Source organism: Carica papaya, chromosome 1, assembly GCF_054855325.1.
Source record: "Carica papaya isolate Zhongbai chromosome 1, ASM5485532v1, whole genome shotgun sequence".
In the NCBI taxonomy this organism is placed as follows: domain Eukaryota; kingdom Viridiplantae; phylum Streptophyta; class Magnoliopsida; order Brassicales; family Caricaceae; genus Carica; species Carica papaya.
The window spans coordinates 2,216,048-2,235,281 of NC_142309.1; the positions used below are offsets into that span (position 1 = coordinate 2,216,048).

Sequence of the window (19,234 nt, forward strand, 5' to 3'; positions counted from 1 at the left end):
CTCCCGTGTGGCACCGCGTCTGCGTGCCTTGCCATGCGGCGCGCTCCAGTTCGTCGGGGTTGCTGACTGTGCGTCCTACGTGGTACAATTTTCTTAAATTGCATTTTAACTTCATAGTTTCCAATTTTTCTTTCAAAAATACCATCAGAACCCAAAATTTCACACATTTTTCCTAAAATTGTTTTCAATTTCATCTTCCAATTAATATTTTTCATTTTTACATTAAACAAAATTTCAAAAATTAAAAGATTATATTTATACATTAATTTTAATTACATTAAAACTAATTAGGGGTATTATAATTAATAACACGATGATTAAGTAATTTATTACCTTTTCTTTTTATAAAATAATTATTTTGCTATTGTTAAATTTTCTCTCAATTCAGTGTTTTACCATTATCAACATCTCTTACCAATTTTGTAAAGAAGAAAAATGGTGAAAACGAAAATTGAAGTAGCAAAATCAAAGGGAAAATTTTAAGCTCTTCCACATTAATTACACAAGAAATCTCCAAATACCCATAATTAGGGTGTTGTGTATTTATATGGTATATATATATATATATATATATATAATTTACGAAAATTTTGAACTAATCAATATAATTTATAATAAAACAATATAGATTTGTATTTGTTATAAAACACAATTCAACAACAAATATAATAATCCCAACTAATTCACATATTAAATTGCTTTCTTTAAAATGATCATAAAAAGAAGAAGACAACTTTCATTATTTTTCAAATTATTTTCATGTTCTTCGTTTGGGTGAGGAAGAAAAAAAAAAAAACATGAATCACATTAATTACTACTAATTGAGTAATTAATTATCACATAATAATGACAATAGAAATTATTTACATATGTTTTAATTCTTAAAAAAAAAAAAAAAACACAAAGCAGAAAAGCACAAGAAAATGATACCAAGAAAAGGACAAAAGAAAAGGCATGTGTTGAATAATTTTATTTAATAATTAAAACTTTCTAAATTAAAATAAAGCAGAGAGAGAGAGAAGAAGAAGAAGGAGAAAATTATTAAAGCGAGAGAGCTGCACACGTGCATCTGATTTAGCTTACTTCTGCTTTTACAAAAAAAACTCAATTACTCCACTGCACGAATTTCAAAACCAACAGTTTTGGAAGAACATTTATTCACTAAAAAAAAGGAGAGAAAGAAAAATTAATAAAAAGATTACCTCTTCTTCTTCTTCTTCTTCTTCTACTACTACCCTGATCCTTTTATATATATATATATATATATAGACATACACATTTATTTATATGAGTGATAATTATATAAGTATGTGAGGAAAACCCAGGAAGAGAAAAACACTTGAAAGTCTTTACTTCTCCCCTCTGTGGTCCGAGCAAAGCAGAGGAAGATTTCATCTTCTTTGTGTTTTTTTCTAAGTTATATTCTGCTGTTTAAGGTTTTCTCCCCTGCTTCTCCTTTGTCTCTTTCACCACTAAACGAGAAGAGAGAGAGAGAGAGAGAGAGAGAGAGAGAGAGAGAGAGAGAGAGTGAGAGTTTTTTTAAAGGTAGATGAGATTCTCTTGTAAAAATGGTTGAGCAAGATTACTCTACGACAGTCCAGTATGACAGAACTATTGAACAGGTTCTTTCTTTTTTTTTTTTTCCTTTCTTGTTTGTATTTTATTTCATTTATTTATTTTTTTTAAGCTTTGCAAGATGATGATTTGAGCCATGATTATAGTTTTGGTTCCACTCTCTTACATTTTCATTTTTAACTTTTATGTTTTCCTCTTCTTCTTCTTCCTCTTCTTCTTCTTCTTCTTTCTTTCTTTCTTTCTATCTCTCATTGCCTCTGTTTTCACATCCTTAAATGGCATTTTGGGATAAATTTTATTTTGGATCTTAAATCATCAGAGAACGCTGAAAAAAGTACAATGGGGATGCTAGTTATGGAAGGAGATTTAAAAATTTGTTCTTTTTCTGGGTTTTCGATTCTGTTCATGAACAGTTTTGAAAAATTTTCAAATTCATTTTTGTGTTTTACTTACTTTGGCTTTTTCTTTTTGGGTGAGGGGCTGTTCATTACGTTTATGCAGTACCAATTAATGATTTGTAATTCCTGTATTGACTATAAAGATGACAACTTTAGAGTTCTCTTGATAATGGATATTACTTGATAGTAAAATTTTAGGAATTTCTCTTAGATTTTCAGGGTTTTTCAATTTATTTTTTACATTTTGTTGTGGGTATATTTCAAATAATTGAATTAGACATCTTAAAGTGTTTAATATTAATTACATGATCTAAAGTTTTAACCTTTATGTTCTGGGTCAATTCTGATTGAGCTAACCGTAGTCTTGGACCTTTTCGTATCCCCTGAATTCTTCCTCAAATCACTGAATTAGACAGCTTAAAGTGTTTAATGTTAATTATATTGTCTAAAGTTTTCACCTTTATGTTCTAGGTCAATTCTGATTCAACTAACAATAGTCTTGGACCTTTTTGAATGCCCTGAATTCTTCCTCTATCCGTGCACATTTGTTTCTTTTTCTGGTTTGGGTTTGTTTTCAACTTATATTATTCTGCACAATTACTGTAGATTCTTGAATTCTGATAATTTTCTGGTATAGCACTATTTTCATGATCGTAGTTATTAGTTTTTGATGAAACTAAGGATGCTATTCATGTATTCAAAGTGAGTCTGCACTCAATTGTAATGAATCATTTGTCTACGGTATTCTAAATCAAGCTATTGGCAGGCAATTCTGGCGATAAAGAAGGGTGCGTATCTTTTAAAATGTCGAAGGAGAGGGAAGCCTAAATTTTGCCCTTTTAGGCTCTCCACAGTAAGTGTATCTGAAATATTTTCTTTATGGTCTGTATTTGTGCTTGAGCCAGTGATTCATGCTTGAGCAGTTGGTTTATCTTGAGGAAAGAAAGTGGCCAAAACTGCGAAAGCAACAACGTAAAAATTGTGGATCATGATTCATTATCTTCTTTTGTTTCTTTGCTATTATTTTTTACTTGTTAAATACAGATTTAGTTATTATGCGGGACCTTAAATTGACATTTGAAATGGTATCTGTCAAAATGTAATATAGTGATTTGGCTTATTGGTAGTGTTTGTTAATATGATGTTGACTGTTCTAAAAGTTTGATTTTTTTTTAAATTTTAATTTTTGAGTAGAAATACATACATTTTGTTGCTTAGGTAATACATGCATACCTATCATAACACAAAAGCAAGTGTTATCCGAAATATTTTCTTTTTGGTCTGTTTTCGTGCTTGATCAGTTCGTTTATCTTGAGGAAAGAAAATGGCCAAAACTGCGAAAGCAACAACGTGAAAATGTGGATTATAATTCATTTTCTTCTTTTGGTTGTTTGCTTTTATTTTTTGCTCGTTGAATACTGATATAGTTATTATGTGGGGCCTTAAATTGACATTCAGAACGGTATCTGTCAAAATGTAATTTAGTGATTTGGCTTATTGGTACTGTTTGTTAATATGGTGTGGACTGTTTTAAATTTTATTTTTTGAGTAGAAATAGATATATTTCATTAATGAGATAACATATGCATATTTATAATAATGCAACCTCCTAATGAGTACACATAGGAACTTGTACATTTTATACATTCAGTATCTATGGACATGCTATTAAAATACGGAACTTGTCAAGCCATACTATGTTTAGTTGTCTATTGAATTTAGTTAGCTTACAAATATATGCTTTTTTAAGTCATGATCCTTTGACTATGAAACAAAAATGTTTGGGCGATATAGTAATAGAAGCTATCTTGAACTATGCTTTAACTCCGAAGCCTATGTTGATGGAATGAAAAGGGAAGAATTTGTGGTTCATGCTTTTCCTCGACTGATCTCATGTTTCGAACTTTATTGCTTTGCAATATTGGAAAGGGAAAACTAGTGAAATCAAATTAATCAACCCTCTATTTCAAATCCTTGTGATCCTATTGAAGTGTAATTTGTTATGACCTCTTTTGTATTCCGTTTTCTATCCTTCTTCAGTTTCTTTTTTACCGATCAAAACTGGCATTGTTTTGTACTTCAGGATGAAAAATACCTGATTTGGTACTCGGGGCAGGAGGAAAAGCAACTGAGATTGAGCTCAGTAACGAAAATTATACCAGGACAGAGGACTGTATGTATTGACCCTATTTTCTTCTATTCAATTAGTAGGTTGTTGTTATGATGCTCCAGGGTGATGTTTTTTACTCTTATAAGTGAATGGTCATGCTTGTTATAGGTAAACTTTCAGAGGCAACTTCAACCAGATCGGGAGGAACAGTCATTTTCGCTTGTTTACGCAAATGGTGAACGCACCCTTGATCTGGTAACTTTGGAAAGCTCGATGTGCTTTAGTATTCTCTTACCTGTTTTAGACTATGTTTGAAATAAATCCATAAATTTTGTAGAATTCATTTGTAAAGTATGGTAAAAAAGTTGTCTTTAAAATATGAAAGTTGATCCCGAATTTTGCGTAGAATTGGAGCAATGAATCCAAATTCCATATGGTATTGATGATAAAAGTGAACCTCATACAGAATTTGGAATGCATCATTTGAGTTCTGTTTGATTCTATGTCGGGTCAACTTTTATGTTCGGTTAATAAAATTTATGTTCTTCACCAATTGAACTAACTTCAGGTTTGCACAAATTTTTTTCTATTCATTCGAAACATAACCTTAACAGATTTCCTTTTCCTAGCTGAGATATTTAGTTGATCTTGTTTTCCCTATCATTTCTTAGATATGCAAGGACAAAGGGCAGGCCGATTCTTGGTTCGTAGGCTTGAGAGCAGTGATATCCAAGTGTCATCACTTCAGAACATTCAGTGATTTCAGGAGCCGCCGAGGGGTGCAAAGTTGTGTCAATAGTCCAGCTGGTTATATCCGAAGAAAGCATAATCTCGGACTTGAAGATGGTTTTGAATTTTCTCAGGTTTTAATTTTCCAACATTTTCTAAAATTACTTCTTTTGCTTCATATATAATGAGAAATTGCTTGCTATTTAAGTAATTTGACTCAATTGTTTCTGGTCTTGAAGGTACGCAGTTTATGTGGAAGTCCTTCTCTGTCACTCCAGGAGAGGTGTTTCTCTGATGGACTATCTTATTCTTCCGATAGCTTTTATTCATCGGATTCAAGTTTGTCGCGAGTGTATGATGTATCAGATGTTGTAGTTCCGAATTATGCATATAATGAAAAGGAGAACCTCAAGGGGTCAAATTATGGAGGCAGAGAATATCCTAAAAAGCCGTCTCAACGGTTTGTTGCTCCTACTTACGGGTCTCCACGGATAGAAAGGAATGACATTTTGAAGGATGTCATGATCTGGGGAGAAGCAGTAGTCGGAGGAAACATAGGAGGTGGATTTGATCGATGTGATGGTCAAAACGGACTTGAACATGATACTTTACTACCTAAATTGCTAGATTCGACAGTGATGCTCGATGTTCGTAGTATAGCTCTAGGAGGGAAACACGCTGCATTGGTGACCAAGCAGGGGGAAGTCTTTTCCTGGGGAGAGGGAAATGGTGGGAAGCTCGGACACAGAGTCAACATGGATGTGGCACATCCAAAACTTGTCGAATCCCTTAATGGTGTCTGTATAAAATCCGTGGCCTGTGGTGAATATCAAACATGTGCTGTTTCGGAATTAGGTGAATTGTATACTTGGGGTGACAATAATCATGGAGGTGATTTCATGGCTGAGGGGAGGAATCGATGCCATTGGTTTCCACGTAAACTATTTGCTTCTATGGATGGTATAAGTGTTTCTGCTGTTGCTTGTGGTGAGTGGCACACAGCAATTATATCCACTTCTGGGCAATTATTTACCTATGGAGAGGGAACATTTGGGGTTCTTGGACATGGGAATCTGCTAAGTACTTCTCAACCGAAAGAAGTAGAATCTCTCCGGGGTACTAAAGTCAAATCTGTTTCATGTGGCCCATGGCACACGGCTGCTATTGTAGAAGTCATGATTGACCGTCACAAATACAATGCTGCCAGTGGGAAATTGTTTACATGGGGAGACAACGATAAAGGGCGACTGGGACATTCCGATGAAGACAGAAGGCTTTTCCCCACATGTGTTACCCAACTTATGGACCATGAATTCGTGCAAGTTTCTTGCGGACGAATGTTTACCGTGGCCCTTACCAGTTCCGGTACAGTATACACAATGGGAAGTTCATTGCATGGACAACTAGGAAATCCACGAGCAAATGACAAATCGATCATAATGGTTGAAGGGAAGCTAAAAGGGGAATTTGTTAAAGAGATCTCATCAGGTTCATGTCATATCGCAGTCTTGACATCTGGTGGAATTGTCTATACATGGGGCAAGGGCGCAAATGGACAGTTAGGATTAGGTGATACTGGAGACCGGAACTTTCCCACTCTTGTTGAGGCTTTGAAAGATAGGGTCGTGGAAAATATAATTTGTCGTTCAAATTTAACAGCGGCAATCTGTTTACACAAATCAATTTCTCTTCATGATCAAACAACTTGTAGTGAATGCAAAATGCCATTCGGGTTTACCAGGAAGAAGCATAATTGTTATAATTGTGGTCTTCTCTTCTGCCATGGATGTAGTAACAAGAAAGTTATAAATGCCTCGCTGGCACGAAATAAAAACAAGCCATCTCGTGTCTGCAATCCATGCTTTAATCATCTCCACAAGCTCCCAGAATCAGGAAGGTCGCTGAAGTTGGAGAATCAAAGTCCAAGGCTACTTTTGACTCCGAAAAGGCCAATAGCTGAAGACAAGGACGAGAGGCAAGACACAATACTTAAAAATGGAGTTAGACAACCATGTAATGCGGAAAGCCAGGAAAGTGAAAGGAAGACATTGAAAAACCAGGAAGAAAAGCTGCATCTTTCAGAACTTGCTTCGTTGCCAAATGTACTACCTCTTTTGGGGCATCTCAATAGAAAGCCTGCGATGTCCATCGCTCTTTCTGAAAGTCAATTATCTTTCATTGACTCGCCATCTTTTCTTAAGCTTCCTCGAGGGTCAAAAGCTACTGAATGCAATTCTCCATATGCGGAGAAAAGTTTGTCCGAGTCAAATAAGATGCTAACCGAAGAAGTTGAGAGGCTGAAAGCTGAGGTACATGCTTATACTGTTTTCTGCTTCTCTTTCAAAGTTTATACATTGATTCATTGAATTTTCACCAAGGTGTCTTTACTTGTAAAAAGGCTAGGAATCTTGAAACACAATGTCACCTTGGGAACCAGAAGATTCAAGAATGTCAACGTCAAATTGAGGAAACATGGTTATTGGCGAAGGAGGAAGCATCGAAGTTGAAAGCTGCAAAAGAAGTTATAAAGGCTTTGGCTTTACGGGTAACTATTATAGTTTCAAACATAAATGGCCATTTCGACGAAGTATTTACTCATGGAAATGGGATGTGTTGTTCTATACCTCTGAGCTGTTCTTGATGTGAATTTTTATTGGTGCAGCTTCACACCATGAAAGGGAAGGTATCTTCCACGAAAACTGGGATTGATGTCAGCTCACCCAGAACCAAGCTTGTGGATAGAAAAAGTCCTTCCCTCGAGCACCCTATGCCTGTTGCTACTCGTGTGCCTTCTGATGTCAAATCACCGAAACAAAGAAAAATGGATAATGTAACTGATGCTAGTCTACCCATAACCAAGCTTGTGGAAAGAAAAAGTCCTTCCCTCGAGCATCCTATGCCTGTTGCTACTCGTGTGCCTTCTGATGTCAAATCACCGAAAGAAAGACAAATGGATAATGTAACTGATGCCAGTCGACCCATAACCAAGCTTGTGGATAGAAAAAGTCCTTCCCTCGAGCATCCTATGCCTGTTGCTACTCGTGTGCCTTCTGATGCCAAATCACCGAAAGAAAGACAAACGGACAATTCATGTATCTCTCCTATTATTTCCTCGGGTAAGTTGCATTCCATGCGTGGTAATACCATTTGCCATGAGAGCAGTAGATCCCTGGAGACTTCACTTGCTACCGCAACAGAACCTCCGCAAAATGTATCTAAAGCTTCAAAGCTGGAATGGGTGGAACAGTATGAACCTGGTGTATATGTTACGTTTACAACTTTGCCTTCCGGTCAGAAGGGACTAAAGCGCGTGAGATTCAGGTAATCTTTTATTGACTAGATATCGATACCAATTCTTGTATGTATACATGTCCATAGGTTAATATTCGTGCATGGTAATTTCCTGGCCGATTCAAGGTTAAAAATTTCAACTAACATTACAACACCAGAATAATTCCGATATGCTTCTCGTTTAAGAGATGGTCTCAAATAATCTGTTCTTACACTTGCCTGTGGCATTGTTATAAACATATATATGGTTGGAATGTTTTGGAATCATTGGAAACTTTGGCCTGTGTTTTTGCAGCCGGAAGCGATTCACAGAGAAGGAAGCTGGGAAGTGGTGGGAAGATAATCAGGTTGTAGTTTATCAGAAATATGGTATTGATGGATACACTGGTTCAAATCAAAATCAAATGAGAAGTTAATTATTCGTTATTATTTTTCCTCTGCTTTCTTTTGATGATTCATCAAAATTGCATTGGTTCCCATATGGAACAGTGCCAAAGATTTTGCTTTAGTTAAGGGTCCTTCAATGGAGGTAAATTTATATATATACACAACAGATTCCCTGCAATGCAAGTAGGTAGACAGCTTCTTCTTCTTCTTCGTCTTCTTCTTCTTCTTCTTGCTCAAGTTTGTTCATATTGGTCTCTGGCTTCTATGCCTCTTTGTACAGATGAGCAATAAAATAAAACCACCTGCTTCTCCCTCTCTCTATCTCTCTCTCTCACTACAAGCCTGGTACACATTATACGGTATAAATTAGTATAGTAACATTGAGTTTTATGGTTGGTATTTCGAAATATAGTTCCGGACAAATTCTTGCAGGGTGTACTAAATTTTTACTCACGTAAAACTTCGAAACAAATCGTATCTTAATACAACGTCGCGTGGAGAAGATTAGTTCATTGTTTCGGATTTACGAGTTATCTTGGCCCGAGCATAGCCTTTGGATCAGAGGGCGGCTGTGGATTTTGATGTATCGTACGAAGGCTTCGATGAAGCGTATTACAATATTCTTGACACCGTTATTGTATACGATTGTTTTATAAGTTGAAAGTTAAGTAACATAGAATTCAATTACCTATGCTATTTTAAATACATCAAACAAAAGAAATATGTAATTTTATATGGATATATATGTATATACACACATACTTATGGGGCCGATTTTCAAAGGATTTCTTTGGATTTCTACTTTATTGAAGCCTTCTTTTAGGATCAACAAATAAGCAGGAGACCCCATGTGAACACCCTTTTATTTATGGCAAAAAAGTTTTGTTCATATTGACCCATATATGCATATACATACATATTACTTTCTCTTAATATTTTAAACCATACGTTTCAACTTTCGGTTTAATAGTAAGGCTTACAAAAGAATATACACTTTGATTATATTTATATATTATTTTTGGGATAAAATTAATTAATTAATTAACGTATGAACGAGAAACGTCTTTGCTTTTCTCTTTATATATATATATATTATATTGAATTTAATTAATTAATTAATTATTTATTATTATTATTTTCTACTTTTGCGGTTTTGGGTTCATGTGACATCAAGTTTTCTTTCTTTCTTTCTTTCCCATTTAGACCGTCGGGGAAATCATTAATTCATCATTAGGTCTTCTAATCATTTTTTTTTAATTACATTATTATTATAATTAATATATTGTTATCGTATTTAGAGTTATCAATTACTACCCTTTTGATTATTTTTATTGCTGATTTTAGTCATATTTTTTTGTAATAATTTTTTAATTATTAATTATTCAAAATAATTTATTGAAAATTATTAAAAAAAATAAAATATAACCAAGACATTTTTTTTTTTAAATCAGAAATTAAATCGATTATAAAAAAAAATAGATCAAAATTATGATACGCTGTAAAAAAATAAAACTTCATCCAAAGAAAACTTTCATAAAAATTGTCATAAATCAATAATGAAATGATTCGAGAGGCTTCAGCAGAAATATTGATACATGTTCTGTACTACAGACGGAACTTTAGGGGACTCTCGATAACCTTAAACTTACTTAGAAACAAGGCGCACGCAGAGCCATCTTCAAACTTGATAGCAATCTTACAGTTTAAATATTGAATAGAGCACTCAGTAAAGATATTATTTATATTAATGTTAATTCTCACGTGACTCAAGCGATATATATTTATTTATAGCTTAATTGGGACATCAAGATCCAATATGTCTATAGAGAAAGGTAACCCGTTACGCAGACCACTTGATTAATTAAACTTTCTCGGCTCCTCTTAATCTTCAGACCCAGCAATATCTATTTACAACGTTCCTTAACACTATCCACAAAAACTTCATTTGTGTTATTTTTAGTTTAAAATGTACTCTTTCTAGATCCTACTTTTGTTTTCGTTTATTTCTTTACGTTGTATCCAAAAATAAAAATAATAATTTCATTACGTACATGTCATATCGTGAATTAGTAACGGCATTCGATATCTAAAAAAAAAAAAAAAGAAAATCTTAATTGCTTCGTACTTTCTATGATTTTTTGTTTTTTTAGAAAAAGTATTTAGGGAATTATTCGTAAATTCATGAAATAAAATGGGTGAAAGTATAATAATATATATTAATTATAAGGATAAAAACTGTTTGTCACATGGGAAGTTAAAAACTGAATCTTTATGTTGTGATGGTGATGATAATTGCATAAAAAGAAAAGCATCATCATTAAAAAGACATTCATTGATTCATCCAAAAGTAAAAGCGTCCATTTTTTATTATTTATTATTATAAATATATAATAAAATAAAATTAAAGGATCTTGAGAACGACTGGCAAGTCATCCTGATCTTCCACGTGGCAGCTTTTTTATTCACGTGGCACCTCTCTGGCCCCACATGATACTTTGTTGCACCGTAGAGTCGTCTCATCCAATTCCCTCTGCTCCGCTCACCATCCGACGTCGTATCATCTTCCAATTCCCCACCACCCCCCAACCTTTTCTTTTTCTTTTGCGTTTTGTTGTTTTACCAGATGCTTCTTCAATAAAATTTTTAAATTGCATGTACACACACACACACACATATAGATATATATATATATATATATACATACATATCTCTAAAGCCACATAAATATGGCATCACTAGGTAGCTATTTAGATAGTAATAATATATACGGTGGGATGATTAGTTTGCAGTAGAAAATTTAAGGTGTGGAATTTATAGCTTTTCATCAATTCTTTGCGTGTTAAAACAAAATTTAAGTAATCTCTTTTTTTTTTTTTTCTTTTTGGAAAATATATTAATTACATGAAATGAATATATATATATATATATATAAGTATTGGCTTTACATGTCTGCTTATAAGCTTTCTTACAAAAAGGCAAATCTTTCTTTATTGTACACGTCGGCCGGCCAATATTCTAGCTAGCTAGTTCATGCATGTAAATTTTGGATGATGATTATTTTGTTAAGGAAATTTATTTTGGTTTTCTAGAATTTATATAATTCAACATTACTACTATGTATGAGCTTCGTACGAGTTTCTACTTATATATACTTCCCACGAAATAGATAAATATAGAATCCATAGAGGGTTATTGTGCTTTTGCACTAAAGAATCGAAGAAAATTGAACAATGTATTATCAACATCATAAATACCTTCCTAGTTTGGAAGTTGTGCACGAATATCAAGACCTTTTATTTTAACATATTCTAATTTTTTTTAATAAAATTAATATTGAATTCGTCAGGATCAGAAACTTCGTAACTATCAAATTGACATACTATTGCCTCCTAACACCCGCTGCTAAAGAAAATGAGTTTCAAACCATTTAGTTTGAGCTTCATTAATAGTCTCTACCTATCTTTACCCCTTTCTACAAACTCTTAATTCGCGATAATTTTCTTCACAAATTTCAAGGAAACTTTTGCTGTGATGAACTTTTAACTCCAAATAACTCTAATAAGAACTTTTTCGGATTATAATTTAACTCTACTGAATCCACTAATAATTGTTCATACCTTTATTCTTGTAGAGAAGTTGCATAAATGACGATAATTTATCTTATATATTATATTAATATCATATTAAATAATATCCACGCATTTAATAAAATAGTGTTTAAATTGATCAATTCTTTAAAACCCTTTACTTAGTATTCATCAATATGCTTGAACTCCTCTAAAATTAAGCAAAGATCAATCATAATGAGCAACAAATAAATAAAATCCCCTTTGGTTTATGTTTTAGTGTTAATCTTTGTATAATTAACAATTAACAACTAACTATTCTTTTAGTTATATGCTAATTATTATGTATTAACCTTACTCACTGGTCTATATATATGTATATATATATATATATAGGTGGGAGAGATGGGCTAACAATAGGGATTTTCATTTTTGGTAATTTTTTTAGTAATTGTATTTGATTCTGAGTAGCATCTTGGTTAAATTAAACCCACATGTTCTTGCCCTCAGTCATTCATTGAACTTATTCCATAGCGCTGCCAAAATCAGACAGGGAAATATTGATTCATAGTTTAAGTGGGTGCTTGAAGATACATAATTATATACATATATACATATATATATATATCATGATGAGATGAAAAAGGTATAAAACTAGAATTGTATAATCACGTGGGACCCATATTCCTAGAAAGGACAATAAGCGAAGCATGGGATAATTGAAGACATAAAGCAATCCTTCTTATCATACGTTGATCACATATTTTATAGATATATATATCTAGAATTATAAATATATGAATTAGAGGAGAAGACGAGAAGCTTGAAGAGAACGATAATGAGAATCAACGATGGGAAGAGAAACACATGAAAAAGAAAAAGTAGGAAACCCTACCCTACTTGCTTTTTGTTGGCCTCTTAGTTCTTTTTCTTTTCTTTTTGTCTTCATATACCCACCCACCCATTTCCACCAACTTCTCTCTCTCACTCTCTCTTTCTCTCTCTCTCTTGGATCTTCTTCTTCTTCTTCCTCAGGTCTTTCTCTCTCCTCTCCTCTCCTCTCCTCTTCTTCCCTTCTCTGTTTCCTGTTTTCCTTATCATGGTATGTACGTATATACACTATGGATAATTAGATATAAATTATCTAGGTTTACATGTATATAAAGATACCCTTCAAGAAAGCTGTGAGATTTATGTTTCTTGTTCGTATATATATGTATATACGAGTTTATGCTAATTAGGGTTTTGTTCACTTGATTGATCAAGTTGTTTTTTTCTTGTTGTTCTTGTGTACAGTTGGCGTGCTAGGCTGCTGGTCTCCTTTTTTTAACAGGGTACGGGGACTGGTCGCTTGTTCATATATATATATATATCATTTGAAGATATATATACATATATATCACTGGAAGAAGGTCCAGAGAGGGAATAAATTTATAGATATTATAGAGGAAGAGATTTAAATTACACAAAAGAAAGAAAATGGCTCCTGTTTCATTGCCACCTGGTTTCCGATTCCATCCCACGGACGAGGAGCTCGTTTCTTACTATCTCAAAAGAAAGATCAACGGCCGAAAGATTGATCTCGAGATCATCCCTGAAGTTGATCTCTACAAGTGTGAGCCGTGGGATTTACCGGGTACGTATTATATATGCACATATATATATGTATATATCTCGTCTCTTTTGTCTGTTCTTCTCTATTCTTCATTTTTTGTTTCTTTTAATTCTAAAAACTATATAACCAGTCCTATTTAACTAGATATAAGATTAGACAATTATCTTTTAGTACTTCTCAGAAGATATACAAGCTTTTGTGCTCCTCCATAATTATATAATATGTACATAAATATCTTTCTTGATATCCAACCAAGGCTCAGTGAAGTAAAGAATAAAGAATAACCAACATATACGTGTGTACATACATATATACATATATATATATATATATTTACATACAATTAGGATGTCACCATAGTTATTGCTCTCTCTCTAAATATCAAGAAAATTAAAAAAGAAAAGTGTGAATAAATAGCAAGATAAAATTACCCTTTTCTTAATTATTCACCCAAAAATAAAAAAGACAAACACTATATATATTGTGTAAGTGATCACCCACCATCATCTTTTCCGAAAGGTGACTTGGGATTTCTTTTTCTAATAATTTTATTTTGTATATTGATTAATTTTGTTTAGTCTAATTACACACCTTAAATGTTCTTTACTGGTCAAAATTGAAAAAGCTTTAGCGTTAAAACAATGTCATGCGGCAATGAATTTATTTAATACTTTTAATGGAAAAGGAAACCCCACCATAGTTAGCTCTGTGTGGTCTCTACACCCTTTAGGGTTTCCAGTTGTGGACACAAAGATATGCAGTAGGAAATCCAAGTCAAAAAAGCATGACTTGAGAAAGAATGTATGACATATCTGAAACAAAGGCCATCTCTATAATACATGTATATATATATAGAGAGGGAGAGAGAGAGAGAGAGACAGATATATATAAATATGTCCGAGCAACGAAGACGCTTTTTGTCTCTTTTGCTTTCGATTTTTCTTTTTTTTTTTCTGGGTTAAACAGGTTTTTAAAGGTTAATCTTACCCGAGATAGATATTATCGGGCGCTTATATATACATATATATAACCGGACTGTGTGTGCGCGTGTATATACACACACACAAACACATAGTTCACTTGTTGGTGAGCTGTAGTCATCATACATAATATATTATTTGGTTTTGTGTGATTTTATCATGTAAAAAAATTAAACTCACACGCAATAATTAGTTAAATACCCTAATCTTGAAATATACATGCACGTACACGTCTCTGAAAATGAACTCAGGAAGCAATGTTTTAGGTCTTGAAATGTCCAAATCGATATCTTCCATGAATGAGTACTCTTTTTAATTAGGTGAAATCAACATAATTTTGTTTTCTTTTATCTTTTAGAAGCTTTACAAAGCAAGAAATATTATTGCAGGAAAGTCACTACTACCAAGCAAGGATCTAGAATGGTATTTCTTTAGTCCCAGGGATCGGAAATATCCAAACGGATCAAGAACGAATCGAGCAACAAAAGCCGGGTACTGGAAAGCAACAGGGAAGGATAGAAAGGTGAATTCTCAAGCACGAGCTGTAGGAATGAAGAAAACTCTCGTGTACTATAGAGGTCGTGCACCTCATGGTGCTCGAACGGATTGGGTCATGCATGAATATCGTCTCGATGAAAGGGAATGCGAAACTGCTTCCGGATTGCAGGTAATTTACTTTCAATGATCATCTTCATCTATATATACATTAATTATAATATAGTTCTATTACCCTAAAAAGTACAAAATAATAGTACTTCCACACAGATATAAAACAAAGACCCTTATATATATTTACGATTATGTTTATTAAAAGATAATTCGGAAATATACCCTAGTTACATATGTAAGTAGCAAACCAATATATATAACTATTATAAGCTAACCATATATATTTCCCATATTTCTTATATATATGCATTAGGATGCGTATGCCCTTTGCCGGGTGTTCAAGAAAAACACACTTGTGCCCAAGATTGGAGAGCATTTCTCCACAACAAAGATTGATCAAGTAACTAGTGAACACTCCTCAAGCATGGAACTTTACTCGGAAGGAAGATGTGATGATCATTTGGAGAGTCCAGGGTATTCTATTCCAGTGGAAACATGTACACCCCAAATAGCCAATGGATCTTTTTCGGAGCCGTCCGATCATGATGATCATAAATGGACTCAGTTCTTGTCAAATGATGCATTTACCTTCTCGACTCCTTCATTTTCAAACTACACGTCAACAATGCAATACCCTCCATCAAAGGTATGTAAGATTAGTTTTTTGAGTATTAGATAAGTTGATTATATAATATATTATTTTTACAAAAATTATCTAACTATATTTAATTTTGTAACTATTTTATCGGGTCAACTATGCGACTAAAAATTAGGACCCGGAAATTAAAAACTAAGATACTCTTTGAGCAAAAAAAATTCATTAGATATAGCTTATTTTTTCATATTTATTTGATAATGTTTTTTTCTTCTTATTCACACAAATTTGGGCCTTTGTTGAGATGGATTCATTTTCGTTTGATATTATAATCAAACATTTAGTGTTTAAATCTTTTTGTCTCCTTTTCTAGTAAACTTTAATTTGTATGTATTATGATTATCGTGTGTTTATGCATTCTTAATGTTGGCCTTTGGAGTGAAAAAGTGTTATGCTAATGTATTATTAACATATCATCAGACACTTAATTTCTTGTTACTTTAAAATCTTTAGAACTTTAGAATTGATGAATATAGTCAATTACTTAACATTTTTTTTTATATAGATTTCTTTTTTTTATTTTATAGGTTGACATAGCATTAGAATGTGCAAGGTTACAACATAAATTCTCGTTACCACCATTGCAAGTTGAAGACTTCCCTGAAGTGGGACTTAACGGTTATAAAATGCTACAACAATCAAGTTCAATACAAGAAAGCACAAATGAGACGGATATTCTACAAGAAATTCTTTCAGTTGCTCATGTTTCTCAAGAATTGATAAATCAACCCAACAACCACAATTCAAATACATGGAGCAATGGAAATTGTAGCCTATCTAATGATTTTAGTTTCTTGATAGGCAAAGATGCTCATTTTAACCCATATAATCCATGGGAAGATCCAAATATGATAAGGCCAATAGAGATTAGTGATACAGAAAGAAATTATGGGTCAGAAAAGATGGTAGAGAACTTGAGATGGATAGGCATGTCAGACAAAGATCTTGAAAAGGTATAATTTTATACCTCATGTTAGAATATGAATAACAAATTAAATTTTTTCTTTATTTAAACGTTTTAGATAATTAATTCAACTCTCTTATTTCACAGTTTATGTAAATTACGATAATTTATTTATTATAATTATACATTTTTCATCTAATATTATACATGTGTGTGTAAACAAGTGGTAAACACAAATTTCTTCTTCTACTACCTTTCCAGAGCTTTGTCGAAGATCAAAAGATAATTCCAATAGAGAATATTTCAAGTTTTTCGAGAAGTAGAGAGAATGAACATCAAGGTAGTACAAATTCAGCTACATTTATCGATTTTTTCTTGTTTGTTTTATTTTTATTTTTATTTAGATTTTACTAAATTATATATATTTTTTTTATTTGCAGGTAATTCAGAATATCATAATGCCAATTTAGGTTTTAATGATGATTTTTCTCTTGATTTTGTTAATGATGATACGAGTGATCAGAAATATTTAGACGACGGAAATATGAATGAGCTGACAAGTTCTCCAAGTTTTGAGGTGGTTGAGGAAATTAAAGTTAATCACGGAATGTTTGTTTCTAGTCGCCAAGTAGCCAAGACATTCTTTCACCAAATAGTGCCTTCAGAGACAGTGAAAGTTCACCTAAATCTAGCAACAATATCGCCAGCTAACTTATCATATTCTATACATAAAGTAGAAAAGAAATTAAGGTTTGATAGTAAAGATGATTTTTCAAAGAATTTCAAGTCATTCAGAAGATGGAAGTTTATAAGGATCATCGAATCGATAAAGTCATGGGGAAAGATATCAAGTGTTGTTGCTTTCACTATTGTGCTTCTCTTGATGCATTGTTTTTATATCGGAGAAGACATTGTAGAGAAGAATACTTACTTGATGGATGATCATGACAATCTACGAGAAAAAGATGGGTTTAAGAAGAACATTAACATGAATAAGTGGTATCAAGGAATTCAATGCAATGTCAACGGAAGTTCGACAGAGGACTTGGTTGCGAGTTGTAATGTGTACATGAAGAAATTAGGGCTTGTGCTTGCTGTTGCTTTGGCACTTTGTGGGATGTGGGTGAACAATAATATCATATAACTTTAGTTTTAAAACTTAATTATTGGGTTTTAATTTTTCTTAGTTATTCATTTATTAATTAGGTGAAAGGGTAACCAGTCTCCTTAAAGATTCGAGGCACAACTTAGTTATCCTAATATACATGCATATATATACTTGTAATCTTTTATACATTCATATTAACTTATGAATTGATTATCATAATTATAAGTGATTCAGATTAATGAAATTCCGATATTTCATCTTTTTCTTTTATAAAATTTTTAACTTCTGTAATATTCTAATATATTGTTGACTATTAATTTTTGGAGGAAGTATATAATTATTATAGATACATATATAAATACATATATGGGCACAAAATTTTTATTGTTAGATTACTTTGTCAAGAATTTTCTATACACTTGCCTTGAAGGGGAATATTTAGTATAATAAATATGTGCAACCTCATATTTTCTATATTTTTGTAGAGATAAAAAATTCTCAAAATATATTATTCATGTAAAGTTACCAGAAGGGGCTGACGGACAGGCGGTAGGGTTGGGCCTGACTTGGCCCATTTAGATGGGCTAATTGAGCCGAAACTAGCCGAGTTAACTAGCTCTATTTGGCTCAGCCTGAGCTCACCCATTTATCTCTAGAGTCGAAAGAAAAAAAAAATTACAAAATGATTAATAAAACAATAGCAAAAATTGATAAAATTAATAATAAAATTCGTAAAACTTATCAAAATAATAATAATAACTTAAAAAATAAAAAATAAAAATAAATTAAGAATAAAATTAAATTACGACCCAGAGGCCAAACTAAGCCCAGCCCATTAGACCTGATGAGCCCGACTTACCATTAGTTCGGCCAATAGGCCCGACCTGGCCCATAAAAAGGTAGCCTGAAAACATATCAGGTTATTGGACAAAATGAAATGAAAATAAGTAGTCCATACACACGTGTGTGTATATACGTACACACGGAGATATATGTGTATATTTATATAAACATATATATATATATATATATACATATTATAAATTTGCATTTTAGAGAGGAGTGAATAGGCATCATGTGATTCTTCATTCTTACCTTTTTCTTTTTCTATAATGGGAGTCAAATCAAATGCTTCTTCACGGACTTGTTTTGCGATCCTCACGTTGATGAAACTTGTGAATAAACAGTAAAGAAACACAAATAAATTGTTTATATATATATATATATATGCATATGTATGTATGTATGTATGTATATGTTTATGTCTGTAAGAATGAGAATGCATGCCTACAAGTAAAAGTGGAACA

At 32.7% G+C, this 19,234-nt stretch overlaps 2 protein-coding genes across 3 annotated transcripts; both read left to right on the forward strand.

Moving 5' to 3' along the window:
* Positions 1-1,121: 1,121 nt before the first annotated feature.
* Positions 1,122-8,811, forward strand: LOC110807280 (Regulator of chromosome condensation (RCC1) family with FYVE zinc finger domain-containing protein). Its single transcript, XM_088213546.1, has 9 exons — positions 1,122-1,622; positions 2,740-2,826; positions 4,057-4,146; positions 4,252-4,338; positions 4,755-4,946; positions 5,052-7,121; positions 7,211-7,357; positions 7,475-8,133; positions 8,399-8,811. The coding sequence occupies exons 1-9, from the start codon at positions 1,569-1,571 to the stop codon at positions 8,517-8,519; spliced, it is 3,507 nt and encodes a 1,168-aa protein (XP_088069672.1). The 5' UTR covers positions 1,122-1,568; the 3' UTR covers positions 8,520-8,811.
* Positions 8,812-13,006: 4,195 nt separating this feature from the next.
* Positions 13,007-17,982, forward strand: LOC110807289 (NAC domain-containing protein 54-like). Of its 2 annotated transcripts, XM_088213557.1 has the most exons (7): positions 13,007-13,091; positions 13,353-13,692; positions 15,041-15,318; positions 15,574-15,906; positions 16,443-16,868; positions 17,081-17,159; positions 17,260-17,982. In XM_088213557.1, exons 2-7 carry the CDS (start codon positions 13,536-13,538, stop codon positions 17,961-17,963), a joined length of 1,977 nt encoding a protein of 658 aa, XP_088069683.1. In that variant the 5' UTR covers positions 13,007-13,091; positions 13,353-13,535; the 3' UTR covers positions 17,964-17,982. The 2 variants fall into 2 exon arrangements, with proteins under 2 accessions (XP_088069683.1, XP_088069686.1); XM_088213560.1 differs by lacking the exon at positions 16,443-16,868.
* Positions 17,983-19,234: the final 1,252 nt, after the last annotated feature.

Excerpts from the sequence above, each read along its gene's own strand:
- LOC110807280 (XM_088213546.1), top strand. The coding sequence starts at position 1,569 with ATGGTTGAGCAAGATTACTCTACGACAGTCCAGTATGACAGAACTATT. Across the intron at positions 1,623-2,739 it reads ATGACAGAACTATTGAACAG|GCAATTCTGGCGATAAAGAA; the intron begins GTTCTTTCTTTT and ends AGCTATTGGCAG. Across the intron at positions 2,827-4,056 it reads GCCCTTTTAGGCTCTCCACA|GATGAAAAATACCTGATTTG; the intron begins GTAAGTGTATCT and ends TTTGTACTTCAG.
- LOC110807289 (XM_088213557.1), top strand. The coding sequence starts at position 13,536 with ATGGCTCCTGTTTCATTGCCACCTGGTTTCCGATTCCATCCCACGGAC. Across the intron at positions 15,907-16,442 it reads TGCAATACCCTCCATCAAAG|GTTGACATAGCATTAGAATG; the intron begins GTATGTAAGATT and ends TTTATTTTATAG. Across the intron at positions 16,869-17,080 it reads CAGACAAAGATCTTGAAAAG|AGCTTTGTCGAAGATCAAAA; the intron begins GTATAATTTTAT and ends CTACCTTTCCAG.